General features: G+C 37.7%; 1 protein-coding gene across 1 annotated transcript in view; it reads left to right on the plus strand.

Annotated features, from left to right (window-relative positions):
* The first annotated feature begins 990 nt into the window (after positions 1–990).
* Positions 991–23832, plus strand: part of CFAP69 (cilia and flagella associated protein 69) — a 29862-nt gene continuing 7020 nt past the window's right edge. Inside the window, exons 1-19 of the mRNA XM_074897496.1 lie at positions 991–1134; positions 1411–1473; positions 2809–2874; positions 3899–4008; positions 5979–6055; positions 7447–7545; positions 9826–9975; positions 10100–10277; positions 11319–11442; positions 13901–13949; positions 14034–14155; positions 14625–14841; positions 15583–15747; positions 16980–17098; positions 17528–17646; positions 18717–18798; positions 19796–19988; positions 20601–20738; positions 23031–23107. Coding sequence (XP_074753597.1) covers positions 991–1134; positions 1411–1473; positions 2809–2874; positions 3899–4008; positions 5979–6055; positions 7447–7545; positions 9826–9975; positions 10100–10277; positions 11319–11442; positions 13901–13949; positions 14034–14155; positions 14625–14841; positions 15583–15747; positions 16980–17098; positions 17528–17646; positions 18717–18798; positions 19796–19988; positions 20601–20738; positions 23031–23107 — 2292 coding nt within the window. The remainder of the gene's footprint in view (positions 1135–1410; positions 1474–2808; positions 2875–3898; positions 4009–5978; positions 6056–7446; positions 7546–9825; positions 9976–10099; positions 10278–11318; positions 11443–13900; positions 13950–14033; positions 14156–14624; positions 14842–15582; positions 15748–16979; positions 17099–17527; positions 17647–18716; positions 18799–19795; positions 19989–20600; positions 20739–23030; positions 23108–23832) is intronic.

The raw sequence follows: 23832 nt of genomic DNA on the forward strand, positions 1-23832 counted from the left end.
TTGGAACCACAGGAGTTAAAAATTACATTAATGAAATCTGAGGTTGGTATCGACAGTGCCTGCAGTCAAAGACCTGGGATACGTGCATATCCAAAGTTGCATCTGCACTACTTGTCCAAAGCGTATCCCAATCCTGTGGCGGGCAGCCGAGGTGAGCGGCCTGTGGCCACGCCACGAGGTGTCTGTCACCTTCTGCTGCAGCCACCTCTGGGTACCCCGTTCTCCTCCTCCAGGCATAAGCCCAGCAAAGGGCCAGGTGCTCCCGGGCAGTTTGGCGTTGGCGGGCTCAGCCACGCTCCCGTCCTGTCCCGTCCCGCAGAGCGCATTTCAGAATGGGACCCCGCGCCCCTCGGGTGCACGGGCATCCCCACAGGAGCGTCTGTGCTGGCAGGTGCAAGATGCCGTAACAAAGCCCGGGATGAAAACTGAGCAAGAAGAGAAAATACCCAAACCCCCTCGTGCTTTATCCCCGCCTTTATTACTTTCCAGGCATTATAGTCACCCGTTTGGTGTCAGCCGATGCAGAGCGGAGACTCCGTCCGCCTGTCCCCAGGCCAGGCTGCCCCAGGCAGGGCTGTCCCGCCGACGCCGGGGTTTGCCATGGGGGTCTCTCACCCTGGAATTGTTCATCATCGGACGGTACGGACCGACCAGCCCGGCTCTGTCCCGGCTCCCCACCAGGCGGGAGAAGCCCGGGCCCCGCATGCACCCCCGGGGGCGGCGAGACGATCGCGTGCCTGCGGGAGCGTGTCACAGCGGGCCCTGCAACGGCAGGGCGGAGGAGGGCGGCAGCGCGGAGGCCCGCGGGCCGCGGGGGGGCACGGGCCGCACCGCCGCACGCCGCCGGGCCCCGCAGGCCGCGCGCTGCCCGCCGCCCCGCGCGCTGCCGGCGGGCGCTGCCCGGGCCGCGGCGCCGGGAGGTGGCGCCGCCCCGCTCCCATGGCAACGGCGCGAGGCCGCGCGGGTGCCGGCGGCGGTGGGGCCGGCCCCATGTCCTCCCTGCCGGCGCCCCCCGGGCCCCCGCGGCCCCCGACCCGCTCCCCGGCGCTGTCGCCGGCCCCCGGCCCCTCCCGCTGCGGCGGGGAGCGGCGCAGGAACGCCTCGGCCGCCGGCGCGGGCCTCGGCGCCGCCCAGGTGAGCTCCCCCGCGGCCGGGAGGCGCCCCCACCGCCCCGCCGCCTGCTGCCGCCGCCGCCGGCCGGGAGCAGCTGCCCGGGCCTGGCCTGGCTGGGCTGGGATTGGCTTGGCCGCTACCTCGGGCTGAGAACAAGCCTCGGTTTGTGCTTCACACACAGCCTAGATTTACCCGGCCTCGGGTAGATTCACGCTGGTTCAACGTGGCACTTTCGCATATTAAGGTTTAAGCACTCTTAAAGCACAGTCAACGAGGTAAAAAGTGTGACTTTTCCAGGATGCGCAGTTAAGATCAGTGGATCTGAATCACGTCATCAAACTACTCGAAGATTCAGACTCAGTAAGTAAGCCTGATACCTCGTGGTTTCAGTTACACAGGTGGTAATGGGCCTTAGAAAAATGTTTTATACAATTACTTTACTACCTGCCCGAAATAAACCAGGTGGCACTGGTGGCTGGGGCTCAGAGCACAAGACTGAAGTATTTATTCTGGTATTTGAACACTTCTCCTAAAGATGGTAGTTGTAATAGAGAATTGTATCAAAGATGGTTTTGTATTTCAAAAATAACATATATATATATATATATAACCCAGTACATCCTCACACAGGCCCTTTTCCAGAAAAAAAGACAAAAGCATGTGCACTTAAAAGCTAGACGTGCAAAATTTCTAGCTTATCTGGGAATTTTAGAGTGCTGAAACCTACAGCTGAGAAAGAGAAATACATATGGTTACTGAAAATATGTCAGGAATTTATGTAATTCCCAAGTTAACTGCTAACATGGAGGTGATTTTAAAGGAAAGAGAAACACAAAGTTCAGTGTTGAGAAACAAGTATGACTACCTTTCTATGCACGCAGGAGAGAGTAATCTCGTGGACTGGTTTTGGTATCCACAAGAAGATCTGGTAGACTAAATTCACTAAGACATCAGTTATTTTTTTCTAAAAACCTAATAATTTATGTTCTTAAAACAAGATTGTGATTAAATATACCACATTTTAAGTTAATGCCCCACAGACAAGTAGTTCATGTCCTTCCCCCCCCCCCTCCCCAACCCGTTTTGATACAGAGCTGACAGAACAAACCTAATGACTGAGGAAAAATGTACTGGATAATATTGCTTACTGCTTCTCTAGAGAGTATAAGGTATATGATAAAATGCCCTTAGGATTCTGGGCTTGTAGATTCCTGAAACGGCTTTCTGGCCTGCCTGAAGTTGCAGTGCTCTTTCCCAGAGTGGAGGAGCTCAGAAGAGCTGGAATTAAATGCTGCATATCACTGACACACCCTGACATATCCTCTCACTTTAGTCGTTTTCAACTTTGAATTCGCAGACTGTTTCCTAGTGGTGTCAAAGCTCTACTCTAAGCCACTTAGATCTACATTTTTATACATTTATGGCTTGTGTGACATAGGTTTGGTTTTCTTATTTGTCTTTCACAGAATAAGAGAAAGAGCCCACACATTTGAACAAAAGATGTAAGTTACAAGAGCACAGGAGGCTTGATCAAGGAGCTAATCCTGCTGCAAAGCACTTGCAGAACTTCATTGTGTCTTGTGATTTTTTAATCTGGTTTCCACTTTCATTTAAACTTAAAAGGGGATAAACGTAATCATTTAATGTTCTAAGGCAAACTGCAATTAAAACCTGCTTTTCATTCTTTTACTTAAGAAAGATTTGGAAAAAGAGCAGCTGAAAACTCTCAAGAAGGTAGTCAACTGTTTTGAAAATGGGCTGGTATCCTTTTTGCCACTGTAAAGTTCTGGAGTCACGGTGGGTTTTATGTATGGTAATACTCTGACTTTTCAGCAAAGCATTTTATGATGTGCTGTGCTTCTACATGGAGAGCAGTGATGGTCCACATACATTCTCATCATTGGCCTTCTGGTGCACACACAGCCAAGGTTCGTATGTTAGCAAGATTCTTGGATGCTAGATTAATTTACTACAAAATTCAGTAGAGGGATCTCACGGGTACAGGGGTTGGAAGTGTTCAAGATGTAATTAGTGTACTTTCAACTCAGAATAGACAAGCATAATAATTGCCATTACTTAAGAAGCAGTAGATAAAATAGCAATGACTACCAGTGAGAAGGCATTTTAAAGACAAATAATGTCAGACTAATTTATCAGAAACTTTTCTCCTATTTACATTACAAATTAAAAGACTTCCAATAATCAGAAGTACTAGGGAGGGTGTGCATATGGAGAAATGTGATTAATTTTGTACAGTTGCCACAGTGATTTAAGCTATTGTATTACTTCACAATTGAGTTGTGGCTAAGTACTTAACAGGAGTTGCCATGACATGGTAGTAACTTCTCAGTCTTAGCGATCTGTTCAGTTTTGATCTTGTGCCTCTATCCTAGATTAGATAATCTCAATATGTCCAGATTTTCGAAGTTTAGTCACTTGGGACTAGAGTAGGAAAGAATTTAAATTCCTCAAGCTGTCTCAGAATTTAGACAGGTAAATCTGACACTGATGTAAAAACTTTTCATCCTATGTTTTAGATATGCTGAACATCCAGTGAGTTCAACCGATAAAGCTAAATCAGATTTGCAAGAGTTGTACTTCTGTAAGACTACTTCGAAAAACCTAAGTATTGACTCATATGCTTCATTTAGACATCTAACTTTGAAAGCACTTGCCTTGTTTTTTCTTGATTTTATCTTTAAAGTATGATAAATACCGTTTTCAACTTTTTCTGCTGATTCATAGCAGCACAAACAATCTGATTTCCTTAACTTTAAATTAAAAGCCCCTTAAGGATTTAGCACAAATAATCGAAATTCTTAATCTGTGTGCAGAAAAAATGAATGAGCAAGAAGCTTTCACTGAGCCTTTATGTGAACTTATTAAATTATTTGGGTAAGTACTTCAGCCCTTCTTTTAGAGATTTAAACACTGCTTATTAACATGTTCATACATTTTCTAAGGCAACTGACATATCTATACAGCACCTACCTGCAAGGCATCTTATTATATCATCCTTTCTTTTCATGAACTGTGTTTTCCTTGAGTCCAACTTCTGCTGGCATGAAGGAGGGACCCATTTTAGCAGTTCAGTATCTGTGGAGCTACCGATAATGTAATTCAAAACTGTATTGGTATTGGCCCCAGCTTGCTTGGAAGCAAGATTCCCCAAGGTGCCTAAGTTGTTCTGGGACTGCTGGCCTCAAACGATTCAGCAGCCAAGTCTTGCTGAGGTATGTTTTGCTGTTTCAAAACATACCTCAGCAGTGTAAGTTTAAAAGCCTGAGGTGACACAAAGACCCTTTAATACCTGAAGGCAAGCTTTACAAAATTACAAGCCATATTGCAGAAGAGAAAGAACCACAACAGTTGGAGGATTTGGGTTTTATAATTATTTTTTAAACATATTGCATGAAATTTTGGGCATCCTAATTGTCATGCTGTACTTAATATTATTTGTAGAATAGAATTTAGGTGGTATCCATGCTTGTCAGTAGTTATCTCCTCCTTTATAATTTAATAAAGTTACTTATGGAATGGGAGTAACTACAGTTATTCCTGCATTTAATTATAATTGGAGAGAATAAGGAAGAGAAAAATTACACTAGACAGAATATGAGACACACAGTAAAACCATCTTCAAATAGGTTTTTACACAGCTTCCTCTCAGCTGTTACGTTCAATAAATTTAGAACTTCTCAGCTGCATCTTTCAGTTCCCTGAGCACCATCAGTTGTACTGCTTTCCTTTGCTGCCACACAGTGGAGAATGAGAAAGTACATCACAAAGTTTCTTTTACTTCAGTGTTTGGCAGAATCGTGACAAAACTGGGAATGAGTGTATAAAGTCGATGAAATGTAGTTGTAAGATTTTTCAAGATTTTTCATCTCTTACAGCAGTTCAGCAATAATTGTGGTTTCTTCAATGTGAGTATGTTTTGGAAGATTGCACCTTTGAGTTTTGCTTTAATTTCTGTACTATGGAAATTCTACCACAATTCACTGCTACTTCATGTGACAAAAAGAAGCCTGTAACTAGAGGGAGAGGCTGTTATTTAAAATTTCCTTTCAGGTGCTAGAACTCGTGTAGTAAAATTTTCCATTCTCTCATAACTGCTGCTGTTTACCTGTCGTCTTCTCAGTTGTTTTTCAACGTCTGATTCTTCTTTCTTCCCCCTATTTGTTCCACTATTTGCTCTCTCCTTTCTTTTTCTCTGGCTGTGTTTACAGAGGTAAGCCTACCGCAAAGCTGCTTCTACACTATGAGCTGCAGAGACTGTAGCATAATATTGTAATGTTTACTCTTAGAGAATTTTTAGCACTTACATGTTTATGTCATATCTGAGTACTTTGCAAATGTTATTGAATATTCTTAATACCCTGATTTTAAAAATAAACTTGTCATTGGGCTATTTGGGGTCAGTTTATTGGGTTTATTTTATCCATTCCAAGACTCTTGCCCAGGGATATGATTCTTTTTTTCCACCTCTGCATATGTCTATGCATAGTGTAGCTCTGCAATAGCCTGATAGCACCTGATAGCGCCTAGATTCCAGTATTTAATCATCCACATTTAAATGACATATGTTTATTCAGTATTTCTTGTTGCATCAAATATGAAATATGAAAATATATTTATGAACATGTACCACTACCTGCCAAAATGTAATTGCCAGATTATGGAACTGGAACTTTAGTGTAGAATCAACATTGCCAAGAATGTGCTTGTCCTGGGAAAAGTGTCCTTATTTGCAAAAAATGTCAAGAAAGAAGAGAAAAGCTATTGAGCTTTTTAGTGACTTGATTAAACTGTTCTTCTGCAGTGTTTTAAGAATAGTTGTAATATTTTTAAATTTCATTTTGCAGATTACCATTTCAAAAAAAGAAAGTATCTGATGAAATAAGCTATTCTGTGGCAGTTTCAAAATCCATTGCACAGCTGGGTGAGCGTAAACTGATACACCACAATAAAATTATTATTATGCCATAATAAAATTAACTGTATTATTAGCAATTTTAATTTCTTACCTCCTTAGTAAATGTAAGTGATTTCTTTCAACTATCAATAGAGTCTTCTGTCCTTTTTAATATTAGAAAACGTTATTATTTTGCTGTGCAGCTAGCCTGCAGATTAGCTAGCAGAATTACCTATTTGCCAATGTCAGAAGGTACATGAGATAACTTTATCAGTACAGCTGAAGAACTAAACCTGTCTATAGCCTGCTTCATTTCATTTTGCTCTGAGAAATGGGTGTATTACTATAAACACAAGCCTAGGATAAGAGGAAATGTATCCTTCCTGATTCTTTGAAACCAAATGGAAAAAACAAGTGAGAAACAGTAACTCGTGACTCCCAGCTCAAACCTTCAAAACCCAAAATCCTGAGACCTGTCACCTACAAAGGCAAAATACTAGTCAGTTTAGTGCCATGCCTTACTAGGAGCAGCAGTTTCTGACTTCAGCCTCCTGCTGCATCTGTGCCATGAGCTTCTATCTTTCTGAAATCTGTTTTAAGAGACCTGTTGAGGAAAAAGTGTCAGTCATGACTTAATGTCACTGGACCTTTTAGTACCAAAATATCTTTTTACGAGCTTGCATGTCACATTTGTGATTTTCAAAGAAAATACTGCAAGCACTGTAGGGCAAAAAAGATTCAGAATAGAGCAGGAATGGTATATTAGCTCTGTTAATGGTAAAGAGGTAGCACAATCAGCCTGTCACACATGAAAAAAAGAATACCTTTGAAATGTGTGAGAAAAAAATGCTTGTAGAAGTCTGTTTTCACAGGTCCAAGTAGATAGCAGAATGGCCTTCTGGTTTCAGATAGTTTCAGATTCTCTTTAGAGTAGCATGTCCAAAAAGACACTAAAATCTAAAAGATTGTTTATATTATCCATGTTAGGCGCTGGTAGCTCTCAGTGGAATTCTCTTTATCTTGTGGGAAAGGGTCTGTTTCTGTGCTCCCTTTATGTCATATCATGTCTCCTAGAAGAAGAGTTTCTGACATTGTACTGATGAGAACAGCCTAGTGTAGTAGCTTGCTTCTGAATTCCACAATTTCTGGAATAACATCTCTTACAAGGGTCTGTAGCCATAAAGCAGAGGAGATCACTTTTTGATTAACCTTATGCTACTCTTCCCAGTCACCTTTTTACTTTTCAGTGTGGGAGTCCCTGTCCCTTGAGTGTTTTATAATCAAACTTTGCATGAAACGACAGATTTGTAGGGGGTATTACTGAAGGAAACACTAAGTACTGTAAATAGAACTGTTAAGATTACTTTCTGAAAAAATTAAGAACTTTGTAAATTACATTTTTTTTCTGTCTCTGACAGGTTATTTGATGAGGGTTCCAAGCTCTCAAGTTAGAATACAAATCTGTAAGTGTGTTGTTAGCTTTTATAATATGGAGCTACCAAGAAAACTGCTTTCAGGTAAAGCACAGTATTTTGAAGTGTCACAAGAAATCAAGTGTTTATCATCCCAGCTACTTTGAAGTGATGCTTTTAATTAGCCTTGGATTAATTTTTCTTTATAGTTACTATATCTCATATATTAAATATATAACATCGGCAAATGTTCAATTAACATGTTTTTATAGAAATGCATACTCAAAATCTGAAATTAGTTCATCAATGTGCAAGGAATTAATTATTACATTTATGGGATTAGGATTAAATAGTATCCAGAAAATGTGAAGTAGTCACAAGTTCTCTGGAACGTGGACAACAGAGTAGTTAGGATCAAAATTATAAGAAGGGAAATGTAATTTTCAACTTTGTATATATGGCTTGAAAAGCAGCAGCTCTGGTTTCACTTGTGTTGGTTGTGATAGAGCTGGGCCCATTTAAATTTGATGGAGTTCATATTATATGGACACATCTGAGCATAAGCTTTCAAGAAATTTTGTGACTTGTCTCTGCAGAAAGAGATTGATGAGGACTGCGTACAAGCTCAAGCATGATCCTCTGGTATAAATAGGCATGCAAACTGTCATCAGATCCCAGTACTATTTATTCCTTTGACCCTTATGATGGTGCCAGAGGCTGTTATCAGGCAAAGTCAGTCAGGATCCCCTCCTAGAGTGGCACAGGATCACGTGCTGTGAGACAGCACTAGATTTATAGGCAGCCAAGTACAGATAGACTTTGTCACAGTGTGGATCCAGAGCGCATGCGAGGGAGCATGCTGGATGTCAGTGTGCTCCCTTGCTGTGTTCCTAGAGTGTGGCACTAGTTCCTGTGCCTTCTTGCTAGTTTTCATTTATTTTAGGAGCCCTAGAGAAGCTGCAGCTGCAACAGCCCTCACAAGATTCTAGAAATATGAAAGTGTATAAATCTGGTTTTACATTACAAACAAGACTCAAATCCTGCAAGCAGCTATGCGTGCATTTAATGGTATCTATATCTGTAAATAGTCCATCAAGATAAGTGAATGATCAGGGACTGGAGCACTTCCCCTCTGAGGACAGGCTGAGAAAGCTGGGGTTGTTCAGCCTGGAGAAGAGGAAGCTCCAGGAGACCTTATAGCAACCTTCCAGTACTTAAAGGGGGTACAGGAAAGGTGGGGAGGGACTCTATCAGGGATTGTAGAGATAGGATGAGGGGTAATGTTTTTAAACAGAAAGAGAGTAGATTTAAATTAGATATAAGGAAGAAATTCTTCCCTGTGAGGGTGGTGAGACACTGGCACTAGTTGCCCAGAGAAGCTGTGGCTGCCCCCTCCCTGGCAGTGTTCCAGGCCAGGTTGGACGGGGCTTTGAGCAACCTGGGCTAGTGGGAGGTGTCCCTGCCCATGGCAGGGGGTTGGAACGAGATGGTCTTTAAGGTCCCTAGTAAAAATAACAGGAAAAATAAAAAAAAGTCAATGTTAAGTATTAAGGGATTTTATTCTTCTCCTACAGACTTAGTAAATAAGATATGTTATCTCAAAAATTAAGCATGTATTTAAGTCTGATTTTTTAAAGTAAAATTCTTCATCTCTAAGCATATATGTAAACCTTGCCAAAGTTTGATCCTGCAGAGTTCTATTACCTATAAAGTAATACTTAGAGCCTATCAGAGTTTATGCTTAGTTAAAACTTCTTTCACCCTGTGCATTATCTGCATTCATCAATCCAGCATTTTGTCATTTAATATATATATTTTATAAGCTATTTAAGATAAATTTTACTTTCATGAGTTAGCATGCTTCCCCTTCCCATGTAGTTCAGTGATGAAATACGGTTTTGCGTATGCATGGACAAAAGTAAAAACAGGGACAGATTAAAAAGGCAATCTTATAAATCAGGGGTTAGATTCACATATTTTAAGTAATGAGATAATAAAAGGCATCAACTTTCTAGTGAATAGGCTAAAGAAGAGAACTAGGTCCTGCACCAACAATTTATTGCATGACCTGAAGAAGGTTTTTTGCCTCTCCGTAATCATGCTTGTTATTTCATTCTGTAAATTCTAGGAAGCAATTAATTTGTTTATATAGCATTTTAGTCTTCTTGAGTGTAAGTCTGTTGGATATCCTCTAAGCACTATTAATACTCAGATACAAGAAAAGCAGCTCTTGTTGGTTATTAAATTTTTTTTTCAATTGACTTTTGGACCAAGGAAGTACGATACTCGGTTCTCAATCCTTTTTTGAGAAAGGATGGATATTTTATAAAGTAACCAATATTCTGAATATTTACTGCATTATAACTACAGCTATTGTTTGTGCAGATTACCAGCCAACAAGTGCAAACTATAAAATTCAGATGGCTGAATCAGGAGGATTAGCAGAAACTCTGGTTTTGTCACTAGCATTAGTTGAAAATCAGCTTACTGAGAAGTTGTGGGTACTTAAAGCGCTCCAGCATCTCTCCAGCTCCGGTTAGTACAAACTGTTCTTTCAGCAATCTCATTACTTCTGGTCTTAGATCATTTGTTTTCTGAACATGCCTAAACCAATTACTGACCTACAGGGGATTAATTATTCATATTTTCATAATTTCAGGAGTAAATTGCAGACTTATGATGAAGGCCCAAGCAGCCAGCAGACTCTGTTTGTATCTGAATGGTGTTGATCCCTCCGGACAGCTGGTGTTCTGCTCCTCAGAAATCCTATGGAACCTGTTAGAAAACACCTCAAAAGAAGAAGTTGTTAATCAGCTCAGTAGCTTGGAATGTGTATAGTAAGTACAAGGAAGCATTTTGTGGATTAATATTGTAATTTTGGAGATGTCTAAAGCATTGTTATTGTGTAGCATTTTGTTTGAAGTTAATTGAAAGAAAATACAGAAGGGGAATGGAGGTCTCTCATTAAGTCCTCATTAAGTTTCCAGTATTAACATATCTAACTCTCCAAAATGGAAGCACTACTGGATGAGACCTCATAGCCAAGTAGCCCATGATTTAAACTCCTCAGGCATATGTTTCTGTTTCAGCAAGTTACAGGTAGCACTGTGGCCTGTGAGATGCCAGGAAATGGTGTGTGTGTGATACAAGAGGTGTCTGGCAGATAGCTTACAAACTCAGTGGTCAGGGTTCAGCTAAAAGCACATCCAGTCAACTGCAGAACTATTTCATTGTCAGGCCTCTCTTTATTTCATGGACACAGCGATCCACCAGCAGTTGTTCCTGTTACAGGGTGAGAGGGAGATCAAGGTGCTCTGCTGCACAGTGCAGGAGGTATAGCCCTATCTGTTGCTCTGTATGATGAAAAAGTTAATTGCACCATTTTCAGGCTCATGTATGAGGCTTGGTAGGCCAATATTACTGCACTGTTGAAGTACTTATATTATAAAATTGGTAGGCAATTCTATGCTATGATATACAAGGCTTAGTTCTAGATCCTGTGCTGGAGTAAATAACAAGTTCTCCCTTAGTGAGTTACACTGGTTTAACTATTTAGGATTAGACCATTTCTTCTCCGTAATCATTCAACAGCATCCATTTCCATGCTTGAGTAAACATGATGTCTTTCTATTAATCACTTATAACACATACAGTGTAAGGTGCAATTTGTAATACATGCACCTTGCCTATATGCTTAAATTGGATGTCTAGTGGTACACATAAGAATCCATTTCAAAATGAAGTTTTAAGTTACTTCTCTTGCAGTTAAGCCCTAAGGCTTTGAAAAGTGTGATGCTGAATGAGAATTCATATACCTAGGGCTGTCTAAAATTAGAATATGAAAACAAAAGGTAAAATGCATTTCACTTTCTTTTAAGTGCTTTGAAAGAAGCATTTGTAGACCTTCTCATGCATGGTTTCCGGCATTATGATCGTCAGCTACGGAATGACTTCTTGGTGATTGCCACATTACTGGCTCAAAACCCTGCAGCACCTATGATTGTAAGTATTTATAGTTATATTCCAGAGACTAATAACTTCTCTTTTGCTATTATATACTCAGTATTTTTCCCCATTAGGGTTCTAATATTTGTTCTACTCTGTCTCCAGTGCTTTCCTCTTTCTTAGATTTGCTGAGCAAGAAACCATTTTTCTTTCTGCAATTCCCTTCACCTCGAATAGACTTCAGATCTGTAGGTCATTAGCCTGGAGTACTAGCATCAACCTTATTTAATACTTAGAAATTTACACTAACTATTCATGTGCAAAAGTTAATGTTAATTCCTGTATTGTACAGATTCTCAGACGTGCCATTCTGTTACAATGAGTTTACACTAAATCTCATTTGTTGGTTGAAGATGTAAGGGTACAGGTTGTATTCAGAGGGCCCAAATTCAGCTAAAGTATCTGTGCCTCATAACTGGGAACAAGAAGGTCCTCCAAAAATCAGCTCAGAAGCTGAGAAAATAATTACTTAGATCCAGTTAATAATAGGCACATAAATTCTTTCTAAGACTAGGTGACATAAATGTAGTGCAAAATGCAATCATGACTTGCCCAAAAAGTAGATGATTCATTCTTCTATAATGCTCCAGAATTTTTATGAGGAAACTGCAGAGAAGTTAACATTTTATAGATATTAATAATCTCTTACTCTCCTGTTTTAAAGTTGAGATTTAGAACTTTACATGAAGTTGTGACATACATACTGAATAATTAAGCAATTCCTGTAGATCATGTAGATTGGCTCTTCAGGAATGGATTACATTCAGGGAATTCATTGCTCAACCTGAGTAGAAGTTTCCCAACTGGCTGTATTACTTAAATAGATTTTATAGTCTGTAATAAAGATTATAATCAAGCTTTCCATTTTATCACTAACCATTATGAAATGTCTGTTATACTACTGCAGCAACATATTTGATGTCTAAAACATTCAAATTGTTTATCTGGCTGTAGAAACAGGGCACTTTTTTTCAACAAGATAAATAACCAGGACACATTATTTTAATTCCTTATGCTACAAGGAAGAAATATTGTTTCAGTGCAAGGAAAAAATGAAAATGTTTTCATTTAGATTCTGTATTCTCAGCCTCCCTAGAGATTTTAACTTACTTCACTTGTGGAGGTAAGTTACAAGGTATAAATATCAGGTAGACAAAAACATTAGTGTTTCCACTGAATTCTGCCTTGTAGGTAATACCAGAGAAATTATCATCAGAGTGTTTGGGGTTTTTTTCTTAATATGCTATCCAAGCAGCTTCAGAAAACTCTTGTATTTCACAAGACTCTAATTCAGAAATCAGCACAGGAATCTGAGCCTTTGAAAAGGAAAACCATTCTCTCACCACAAGTAAAGTGGAAATTATATGGAAAGTAAAGCTTATAATGATATTCATTATGATTATCTCTGTGTTAGAACAAAATTGTCTGTTTGGTAATTGCTTACTAGTTTCCATCAGAATTTAGTACTATGTTAATCAACAAGGAGAAACCATTAGTAAGTTTTAATGTTGTTTTTTATTTAACCACTTTGCAATGGCTTTGTAAAGAGAATATAGCTACCATAGAGACAAAAACTAATAGGCAATATAGTTGTGTACTAAAATATTTTCTTTAAAATTACTTTTGCAATACTTTTCTGATTGTTAAAATCATTTGGGTGTATGCTAATTTACAGAGATGGGCCAAAGAAACCTGGTGGGAGCTGGTGGAAAGCTCTGTGGTGGCTTTGCCAGAGTACTGAGGCCAAACTGATGTATTTTGTTGCTCAAGTAGACCAGTGGCCTGGAAACCACAGCTTTAGTTCACCTCAGTAACAAAGCTCTTTTGCCTCTAGTGTGCTGCATAGACACCTCCTGGCCTTGGTTCTATCTGTAGTTATATTAGACATAACTGTCCTTCTGTTAGCTCTCTAGGAGCTGTGAATGACAAGATTTTATTTTCTGAATTTTTAGTATGTAATATTTGTAAATGCCTGTTCCTCATACGTGCAGTTTTCATGTGCTTACTTGTAAATGCACTGAAGTTGAACATTAGTGTATTAGTATGCACAACTGAAGGCACAGAATTGTATGTACTGATGACCCTGATGTATAAACTTACATGTGCACAAATGCATTTTAAAAAACACAACTCTAACTGTATTAAGAATACAGTTTTCTTGTGTGGTAGATTATAGTAGTGAATGCATATGTGTGAGACTTCCACATATAAGTTCAGACTTGTGCTGAATTGAGACATGGGTTTAACTAATTGTACCCTTAGGACTGTAGTTACAGTTAGTATTGTACAATGTCCAAATGGTTAATCTCTTTGATAAAATACTGTTTTAAAATTCTGCTATAGGATACATTAAGCTCTGTGTTCTGAAGAAAAAAGCAAAACTAAAATTAAATCATAAATCTTAATTTCACTGCAATTTAATTTAATTAATGTATGTTTTTTGAATGCCTGTTAGGAAAGTGGATTTACAAAGCTGTTAATAGTACTTGCAACATTTACTGAAGGTAAGAGATTTCATACTGCATAATTACACTATTTTTACTTTTATTGATTATTTTTTTGTAACTCATCTACAATTTCCTTCATAGTTAAAATTCCCAATCCCTTGGTAAAAGGTCTTAAACTTACCTACTCTTATGAGGACTTTGAGCTGAAGAAGTTACTATTTAATGTAATAGGATTCTTATCTAAAGACCCATGTGCTGTACAGGTAAGTTGTAACAGAAGATAAAATTTAAAAAAAAAAAAAAAAAAAGATCAAAAGAATCACAGGAATGTTATTTAGCTGTCCATCTGGCATAGTCCAGTAGACTGAAATCAATTGTTCTCCAGATCAAGAATTCATACATAGCTTCAAGTTCCTGTTGTTTGAAAGCAGCATACAGTTTGTATTTTAGAAAAGTTACAAACCTAGCCCATGCTAGGAAAATTAGCTGAGAAGTGGCTACAAAGCATTATTGAAATACATGTGAAGAAAATAATAAAGTTTAACAAACCACAGTCTGTGGGAATGCTACAGAATATAAACAGAGTTTGTCTGTACTTGTAGCATTCATAACATATTTTCTCAATAAATAATTTTCTTAGTGTAGGACAGATAAAGCTGACTCACTGCTTTCAGTTTTTATTATTTGCATGTGAAATCTGTAAGCTGTCTCTCTTTTGTCTTGATTCTGCAGCTTCTCAGTGAAAATGATGTGATGCCAGCTTTGCTTTATTATGTAAAACCAAATCAAAAGCCTGGATTTCATGACTGGTCTGCTGCCCAATATGAAGAATTACAGCTTCATGCAATTGCTATTTTAGCTTCAGTGGCTCCCTTGTTAGTAGATAAATATTTGTCCTGCCAAGCGAATACTCTTCTCCTTGTGTTTCTAGAATGGTGTATAGGCCAAGGTTAGTAGATGCTCATGGCTTTCATACACAATAACCTCAAAACACAACTCAACTGGACTTAATTTGCTTTGACAAGAAGGAAAAATGTAAAACTTGTGAAGTTAGAATGATTCTTTTTCACTTGGGTCACTTAGAAAACTAATCTTTCTAAAAAAATGACTGTAGGTTTTTTTTTTTTCTACAGAAGGATAAGATGGTACCCCATCCCTTGTGTAGCACTATACTGATATTCCTTCGGTTATGTGGGTGGCAACACATCTCTACTGCCCATGTTTTAAGCTTGTCAGATACACTTATTGTGGCAACAAGTCCAACCAGTCATTCCTGCTATGTGGCAGGGTGCAATAAGTCAAACTTAGAACTGTACACAGGAAGACAGCTTCTAGAATAAAGCTGGCTTGTGGCCATCAGCTAAGAGCATGAGCTAAGCAAAAAGATAACTAACTGCACCCACTTTCATTGACTGGTTTTCTGGGGATGGATAGTTTTCATCATAAAATTGGTAAGTTTTTCCAGGAATAATTTTTCATCTGTGTCTAATGGAGATCAGAAGGTTGACCTATACAGAAGGGCTCATTACTATATGGCTTTAAACAAGAAGCCTGTCTAACATTGAAGGGTATTTTTTGTTTGTTCTTAGCTTACACTAATAAGCCTTTTTTTTTTTTTTCTTCTTAGCACATTATTATTCTGAACATACACTGTCTGTCAAAAAAAATATTCATTGTGATTGCTCCACAGATCCTTTCTTTGGTCAAGGTAACAGTTTCCATGGAAGAGGTGGTCGTGGCAACAAACTTGCACAAATGCGCTACAGCCTGAGAGTGCTGAGATCTGTTGTGTCCCTTCATGATGATGCTGTGAACCTTAATTTGTGTGACCAGGGAGCAATTAGCCAGCTACTGGGTAAAGCACAGTTTGTACTGCTGTACTTAAATTAGTACATTTCTGTTGACACTAAGAATGTTTGTTCTTTTTTGTGCCCTGTGGTTTTAGTGTGTTACTCCTTTGACTGCCAAAAAACTAAAAAACTTCAGACAATTAATCCAAGATGTAATTGATCTTATTTTAAATTTTGTAAGAGTTAACACAGATTTGAACTAATTAAGCAAAACAGACGTGTAAAAGCGTAGGTGTTTAATTTCAAAGTGAAACGTGGCCCTTCTCCCTTTATGGTAGCCCCTAGGAACTCCAGCCATGAGGCTTGTTCTATCTAAGTCTATTATGGTGTCACTTTCCCCAACTCCTCTTTAGAAGAAAATTAATAACAATGGTACTTTTATATGAATAACACCATGAAAAATAAAAGCAGAATAAAACTGCTTAACCACTGCTCCTGAAATTTTAGAGCATTTTCTTGTTCAGAAACACATGCCTACTGTTACATTTGGTTTTAAGTTCCAATACTCACTGGTTTAAGTTATTTTCTTACAATAATAAAAAGTATTTTTTATTATTGTAAGAAAATAACTCTGAAAGAGTCATACTGGAAGAAACAAAATAGGTAAGATCCTTTAGAATTCAAAGTGTATGTTCTAATAGAAAACCTAGAAATAAAAGGTTTTAGATCCTCAGTTGAAAGTTGAACTCCAGTGAAAACTCTGTGGGAATTTACAGTGAAAGCCAAATTAACACTATACCTTACATATCAGATTCAAGTAACTTTTCTTTGGGGGAATTATGTGTTTGAATGTCCTCTTTCACAGTGATTCCAAGGCTGATTTTCTCAACAGTAGTGGTATTTTATGTCTTTCTCACAGTTTGTGAAGCTCTACAGTAGAGAAATCAATAAGTTCATTGCCTTTTTCTAAGAGTTCTTTAATTCAGATCAGTAGATCAGTTCTCTGAATTTATTGCACTGGCACAATACAAGGGGCAGCACAGAGACTAAACAAGGAAGAAGTCAATGCAAGCTGCTATCATTAACTCTGTCACCAAGAGTAAAGTCCATGAAACTACAGCATCAGAGTGCTGCATTTCCATAAACTTATAAAACACAGGAGCTAAAACTGAACAGCATAAATAGATTCCTTTAAAAATCCCTTGATGTAAATTTGATTTTTTTAAAATGAGCACTTCTTACAGAATTCTGACTTGTGTATAGGATATTTACATGTATAAAATATATTCATTTATAGACATCCTAAAGTATGCAGCAAACAAATCTAAAGAGAAAGAAGATGCCATTCTACTGGAAATCCAAGCTAATATATTATTTCTTTTATCTGCTCTCTGTGAAAATGATCTCCACAGAAAGGTATGTATCCTTCTACCTCATACTGTGCAGAAAATGTCAAGCCATGGTATGTTTTCATTTAAATACTCCTTTTTTGTATTCAGAAGAAGATGTCAGCTGTAGTTCATCACTAAGAAGACAGGTCTGATAAGTGGTTTCTGTGACAGTGACAGTTAAAATGCAAAATCACTCAGAATTCCACTAGGAAGTGTTTTACCTATTTAATTGCTAATTTACAAAAGTGTGTTAACAAGTGAGATTAGCAGTTTGGAAAAACTGAAAATCTCTTTTTCTTATGTATATCGTAAGGAATATATCCTGATCTTAAGAAGCAGGCCAAATTTATTGTAATCTAAATATTAAAAATTTTCAATTTCCTTTGTGCTTTCTTATTTGTAGCTATTTTGTAAGTATTTAAGAAACATACTGATTTAATTAACATTTCAACAGGAACTCTTCAGCTATGAAGGAGTGGATATACTTATCCCATTCATTCAGATGGATCCAAAGAAGTTACATAGTGGATTAGGCCACAATCGTCTCCTCTTCTGTGCACTCGATTGCTTGTGGTTAGTAAAGTATTATCGCAGCAGTAAACTTTAAAACTTTCAAGTCATGTATTTTTAAGGTCTACAATACTGTGGCCTTTCTCTGCACATACAGGCCTTTCTTCTATTTAAAATGTATAAAAATCTTTCATACAATTTGACTAATTAAAAAATATACAAAATAAACAATATTGTGCATGTATTCTCATGTAAATAGAGGTTCAGTATGAAAACCTAAGTCCCTACACTTCAGTCTAACTCCCCACATAGAGTGACCTTCTGACATGCAGAGTTACCTAAGACTTTCTAAAATAGAGGTATGGTTAGAGTCTGTAAATAACTTCAGAGAAGTAAACAGAAGACAAAAATAGACCAGTATTAGCTAAAAACTGTGTAAGCATAAGAAGTGTTTGTAAACTGGCTATATTGGCCTAGAAATACTTTAAAGATCGCTATCAGAGAATGCCAATACATAGGAGGCTAACCGAAAGTGAATTTGTTTTAAGGCAGGGGTTGATAAATACGCTGAAAGCTGAATGATATGTTTGTGTAGGATAAAAGTCCAGTGCAGGCGATCCTGTCAGTTTCTGTGTTAATGGCTGTATGTGAGGAAATAAGGAAGCAGTAGCAACATGAATGCTGGTTTTATGATCATTTTAAGCTGGGAGAAGCAAACACTGTTGCCAGTAAACCAGTTTTTCTTGTGTGACCCCCTTGATTCTGCTGGCAGAAATATTCATGCAGCTCTGCGATAAGGGACATCATGTAGCTGAATTTTAGCTTTTTTTACTGAGTTAGTTTTAGTTAAAATCCATATTCTAATCCAATCCATTGTGAAACCGTCAAATTTCTTGGGCTGCTACAAAGAAGGTGTGCCACCTGCAAGAGAAGAAAGAGCAGTCAAGTAAGGTACATTTAGTTCTACAGTGTAAATGAAAAGGCATGTGAAACATGATTTTTCTATTCCCTGAAGTTAAGAAGCATATTGCATACCAAATATATTTATGCAATTCGGTGAAATAAATTGGATGCTTGTAGAATGTTCTAAAGCATAAAAATGTTTCTACACAGTGAAATTATTTCTGTTTAAGGTCCTGTGTTGTTGGATGTTACATTGCAGAGGATTATTTTCTTGAAAAGCAGGGCATTTTTCTCCTTCTGGATTTGTTGGCAGTAGGTATTTTTATTATTGTTGTTATAGAATGTAAGAGTAGTAAAACAACATGGAAAATTGCATTATTTTTATTACAGTATCTCCTAAGACTATTATACGACTAACAAACAGACCAGCGTGTAATTCCCCAAGATAGGAATGTAATCACAAACCAGGATATCTGCTTAGAAACGACTGGATGAATTTTGCATGTATCTTTTTTAAAAATAAGTATTTGACAGAGAGAGTTTTAGGTTTACCAAACATACACTCTTTTTAAAAAGAAAACTCAAACTACGCTTTTGTTCTGGATGATATCTCTGTTCTTACTTTATATTGAAGCTAGTAAGAGCAGAGTTTGTGTACCCTTTGAGGCTTTGAAAGTTTGGATGTTTAAAGTTACTTTTTACATATATTTTGTATGTATAGCTACTTCTGTGGGTCTTGGACATAGAGCTGACACAGGCATTTCACTCCTCACAAAATAAGCATGCACCTTCCTTGTTTCATTCCCTCCTCATTCTTGCCAGTTGTACTGCCAGCCTCTGATACCCTTTGCAGTGCAAGGCTGCAGACCCTTCCCTACCTTCAGCTGCTGCTAAAAGATCTGGCCACAAAATAGAACAGGTGCTGTGTGGTACCGCTCAGCCACTGCCTTCAAAGTCTGTTTCTTACAAAATTAAATCTTGGTAGTAGTATATTCTCCAGTGTATGAGCCCAGAGGCATGTGTACAAAACCTGTTATGTAATTCTACACAGAGGTATGTGCATCTTGCATGATCCTACACTCATTCCCATCATACTCCTTGATTTATGGAACTTTACATGGCAGCATTCCAGAAACTTGAAAGATTTACAAGTTTATACACCAGTTTTGCGCAAATAGTTGTGATGAAAAGCTTGCAGTTACTTGATTACTCTTGACTGCAGTTACACTATTTCTCTTTTTTTTTTTAAGATAGACATTACTGTCTTTTGAACAGTTTAAAACATTTTTTTCCTTTTCCTTTCACCAAGTTAAAGCAAAAGAACCTGTACAGTATAATTCTTGGAATCTTGGTTGAATTTTGTGACAACCCTAAAACCACCTCCCATATCAGTACCTGGCGAGGGGAGAAAGATCAAACAGCAGCTAACCTTCTAATAGAATTATGGAGACAGGAGGAGTTGGAGCTGGGAGTCAAACGTGATCAATATGGAAGGATTGTTGGTAAGTTTTATGGTGCATGTGAATCTGTGAGCAGTACACTGAATAAAGTAAAAACATAAACAGTATTTTATTTTGCAGTCTGAATCCTGATGAAAAGAAATTAAAATTTTTGTAGATTTATGCAGTAATTCTTACCAAACCCAAAATACCTTCTATTTCGTTAGAGTCTGGCCACTAGATGGCATTTTCTACATCAGCTCGGAATGAAGCAGGTAATGAACAGAACCATGACTAGTATCCTGAACAGTTTTGCTAATACTGGACAGTTAAACTACTTAATTTCTTCCACAGAAGGCATTGTGTTTTGTTATGTGTTGTGAAAAGAACTAAGAAGAGTGCTATGTTCTCAGAAATCATTAGTCATTCTGATTAATATATCCTGACCCAAATTATGTTCAAATTCCTGGCCAAACTATCAAAATTATTTACATAGTGTCTACAAAGATAGAACTGTCTTCCTTTGGAGGAGGCATCATAGAAAAGAATATGTCCATAGCTGCCTGCTAAAGATCCTCATGCTTCAGTACGTAGAATTTCCTCTAAGTTTAATAGATTTGGGAACATAATACCTCCTCATTCTTTTACTCTGGTTCTGTGTTTTGAAATTATTAGACATGAAGAGACCTATTGCTAGCAGCCTCCAGAAACAACAAGAGGTCATCCCCATGCCTGCCAGCTGTCCCAGCTTTGCAATCATGGAAATTTCAGAAAACATACGGGCAAAAATTTATTCGTTGTTGTGCAAGCTAGGTAAGACAAGTAAATTGCCTTGTCAGTGTCATATTTGTCATTAAACTGAACTAGTTCACTGGCAGTCAATAAAGTCACTATTAAAAAAAAGGTCAAAAGAAACTTTGAGATGCATCATCAACACTCTGTGATTAATAGATCCTTGCTCATCCTGTTCTTAAAAGTCCTTATTGATGGGGATTTCAGAATTTCACCAGTACGTTGCTGTTCCTACCACTATGAAGAGTTTTCCTAGAATTAAACCTAAGATTTGCTTGAAATTTTCTGTAATTTGTTTTCCGACACACTCTTTCGCATATTTTAATACTTTTAATTTTATTTCCCTAGATTAAGAAATACTGCTTTCTGCAGATGTTACTCACTGATCTCATTTTCTAGCATAACCTCTGATTGTTCTTACTGTTTTCTCTTGAGTCTTTCCATTTGGTTCACATTCTTCTTGATCTGTTGTGTCCCAAAACTGAACACAGTGCTCCAGCAGAAGCCTCACAGCCAAATAGAATTACATTATTCTACTCATCTTGTAAACAAACATTCTGACATTAATATAACAATTGCTATATTCATAGTGGCATGATATTTTTTGCTCATTAGACTTAGGAACTTGTACAATCGTCTACTGTCCTAGATTTGTACAGATGACTATTCCTACATTTAGAATTTTTTATTTATGATTACTGAATTAAATTCTGTGGGTTTAGATCATTTTTCAGATTGGCAAGATTAATTTGCATTCTAATCTTTTCCTTTGAAATGCTTCAGTCCTGCTTAATTCTATGTTGTTTGCACACTGAATATGAATACTCATTACACCCTTGTCTAAAAACTTAAACTGAAGTAAAAGTAAACTCTTAAATGATAAACTTGTCCACATCCATAAGATTTCTTATCTGGCTGTAGACAGAAGCTAGGTGTTAGTTTTTACTAATTCATGTTGGATATAAATGTTTTCACTGTTGCCATTTAGCTGCATAAACATTATTTGTTTAATTATTTGTTTCAGTCTTTTTTCAGGAACGGAACTGAACGCATATTCTCTGGCTTATCCTTTTCCCCTTTTAAAAATAGGCATTATGTTTGTTTTTTCACATCCATCCTCCACAGGTTCAAAGATGATCAGTAATTGTTCTGAGATTGCTTCAACCAGTTCCCTGGGTAACCTAGAGAACCAAGCAGTTGGAAAACATCCTTAAGTTTCTCTAATAAACTATAGCTAGTTATTCCTCTGTTGTAACCCAGGTTCTCTCAAGTTTTTATTAGTGTTAATTATGTTAAATGTTGGATCACAGCTAAATTCTTTATTAAAACAAAAAGGCATGAGATTTTGTTCCAGCTTTCTCCTATATTCACACATACCTCATGTTAGTTATATACATTGTAGTGTCTCCTGGGAAGTACTGAAATGACATGAAAGTGGATAATAAAAAAAAGGAAAGATTTTTATAGCCTTTTCTCACCATTTTCCTCTTACTGTAGTTGTGCTCCATAACAGCCTGTAACATGGTGACCTAGAAAACCAGTGTTAATTGTTTTTTATGTATGGTATTTCTTAACTTCAAAACATGATGTAATTATATTCTTAATAGATAGATGCTACATTCCCAATTACCACAGAGATGGTATGATGAAGTCTAGAATGAGATTTGAGAAACTATGTAGAGATTTTATTTTTTTAAAAAAAGTGTAATTAACATTCAGCATGCAAAAAATGAGGTATAGTCTCAGCAACCATACTTCTCTACCTTCTTCTTTTAGACATATTGTAAACATATTTTTTAAAAGATGGAGTCATGATGCTCAAGGCATTATGGTCAAGGCTCAAGTCTATGAGATGGAGGACACCCTCATTATACAGCTTTGAAACAAAGTGCTGGACACCTTCTAATATGGTTCTCCTCTTGGCTACTTCACAGCTAAAGCAAATTCCATTTGTGCTGAATTTCTTCTTTAGAGACTGTGACCTGTAGACTCAATTGTTTGTCTGCTTTAACAGCAGAACAAACCCTTACCACAAAAGCACAGCAAATGCAGTACCATTCTGGCGTTCCAAGTGATTGGAAGGTCACTGGAGCCACTCATAAGTAAAGAGTTAGTATAGAGTGAATTTATTATGGAGAAAACATTTTTTTTTTTATACAAAAGCCTGCTCAGGATTAGAAGAGTGACTGACTGGTGTATGTGTGATGAAGATTTTGCATGTGATTATATGACAAATAAGATGGTGTCTTTTTAAATGTTATGTTTTAAGATAAATTCATGCTGCTAATACTGACATGATTAATATTCTTTTAGGTTTTGAAAATTTACCTGGCTTATCTGCTAAGGATTTTGTCACACTTGCTATCATAGAGCATTACATTGACTTTAAAGTGAGTATTGTGGAAGAAAATATTATTGCTGTATCTGCATTTGCAAAATAGCAAGTATATCTCAGGATACAATAAACAAATAAGCCTTCAAAAGTCACCTGTAGTTTCAGAGAGGGTGTAAGCCAGTATTTACCATCAAAAGAAACAATACCACCTCCATTGTTGCCGCACTCCCCAGACTCTTCCTTTGTACTGCTGCAAATGTTTGTGACTGCATAGAAAATAAGACTAGAAATTAATGCTAGTTAAAAATAACTCGGAAAAAAAAATGGTTTTACTCTTTGCCAGCTCAAGAAACAGGAATGTGCCAGAATCGGAGTAAGAAATTGGGAAAGGGCTGGAGAGTAGGACTGTCTCTTGGTGCAGTAAGATCAGTTATGGGGGCAGTTTCCTATTAAAAATTACATTAAATACACATTCTGTTAAAGGTTTTTCTGTGCTTTCTCATCTTTGTCCCCAAATGCAGTATCCATCTATACTGTCAAAAGTTAAGAATGATGTGCCTATAGGAAACAAGAACAGGATAACAAGATTTGTGGGAGTGATCCTGCTCAAAATATGCTTCATTTATGTCAATTTTCTGCTTAGGAGCAAAATCTGTGAGAGTTTGAAGTGTTCAGGAACTAGCAAGACTCAATCTTCAGTTGATAATTCCAGCTTCTATTTATGTCTTGTGTTGCAGTTTGCTCTGATAATGCATGCTATTTGAGATTTTAAGGAGCAGC

This window comes from Athene noctua, chromosome 2 (genome assembly GCF_965140245.1).
Source record: "Athene noctua chromosome 2, bAthNoc1.hap1.1, whole genome shotgun sequence".
In the NCBI taxonomy this organism is placed as follows: Eukaryota; Metazoa; Chordata; class Aves; order Strigiformes; family Strigidae; genus Athene; species Athene noctua.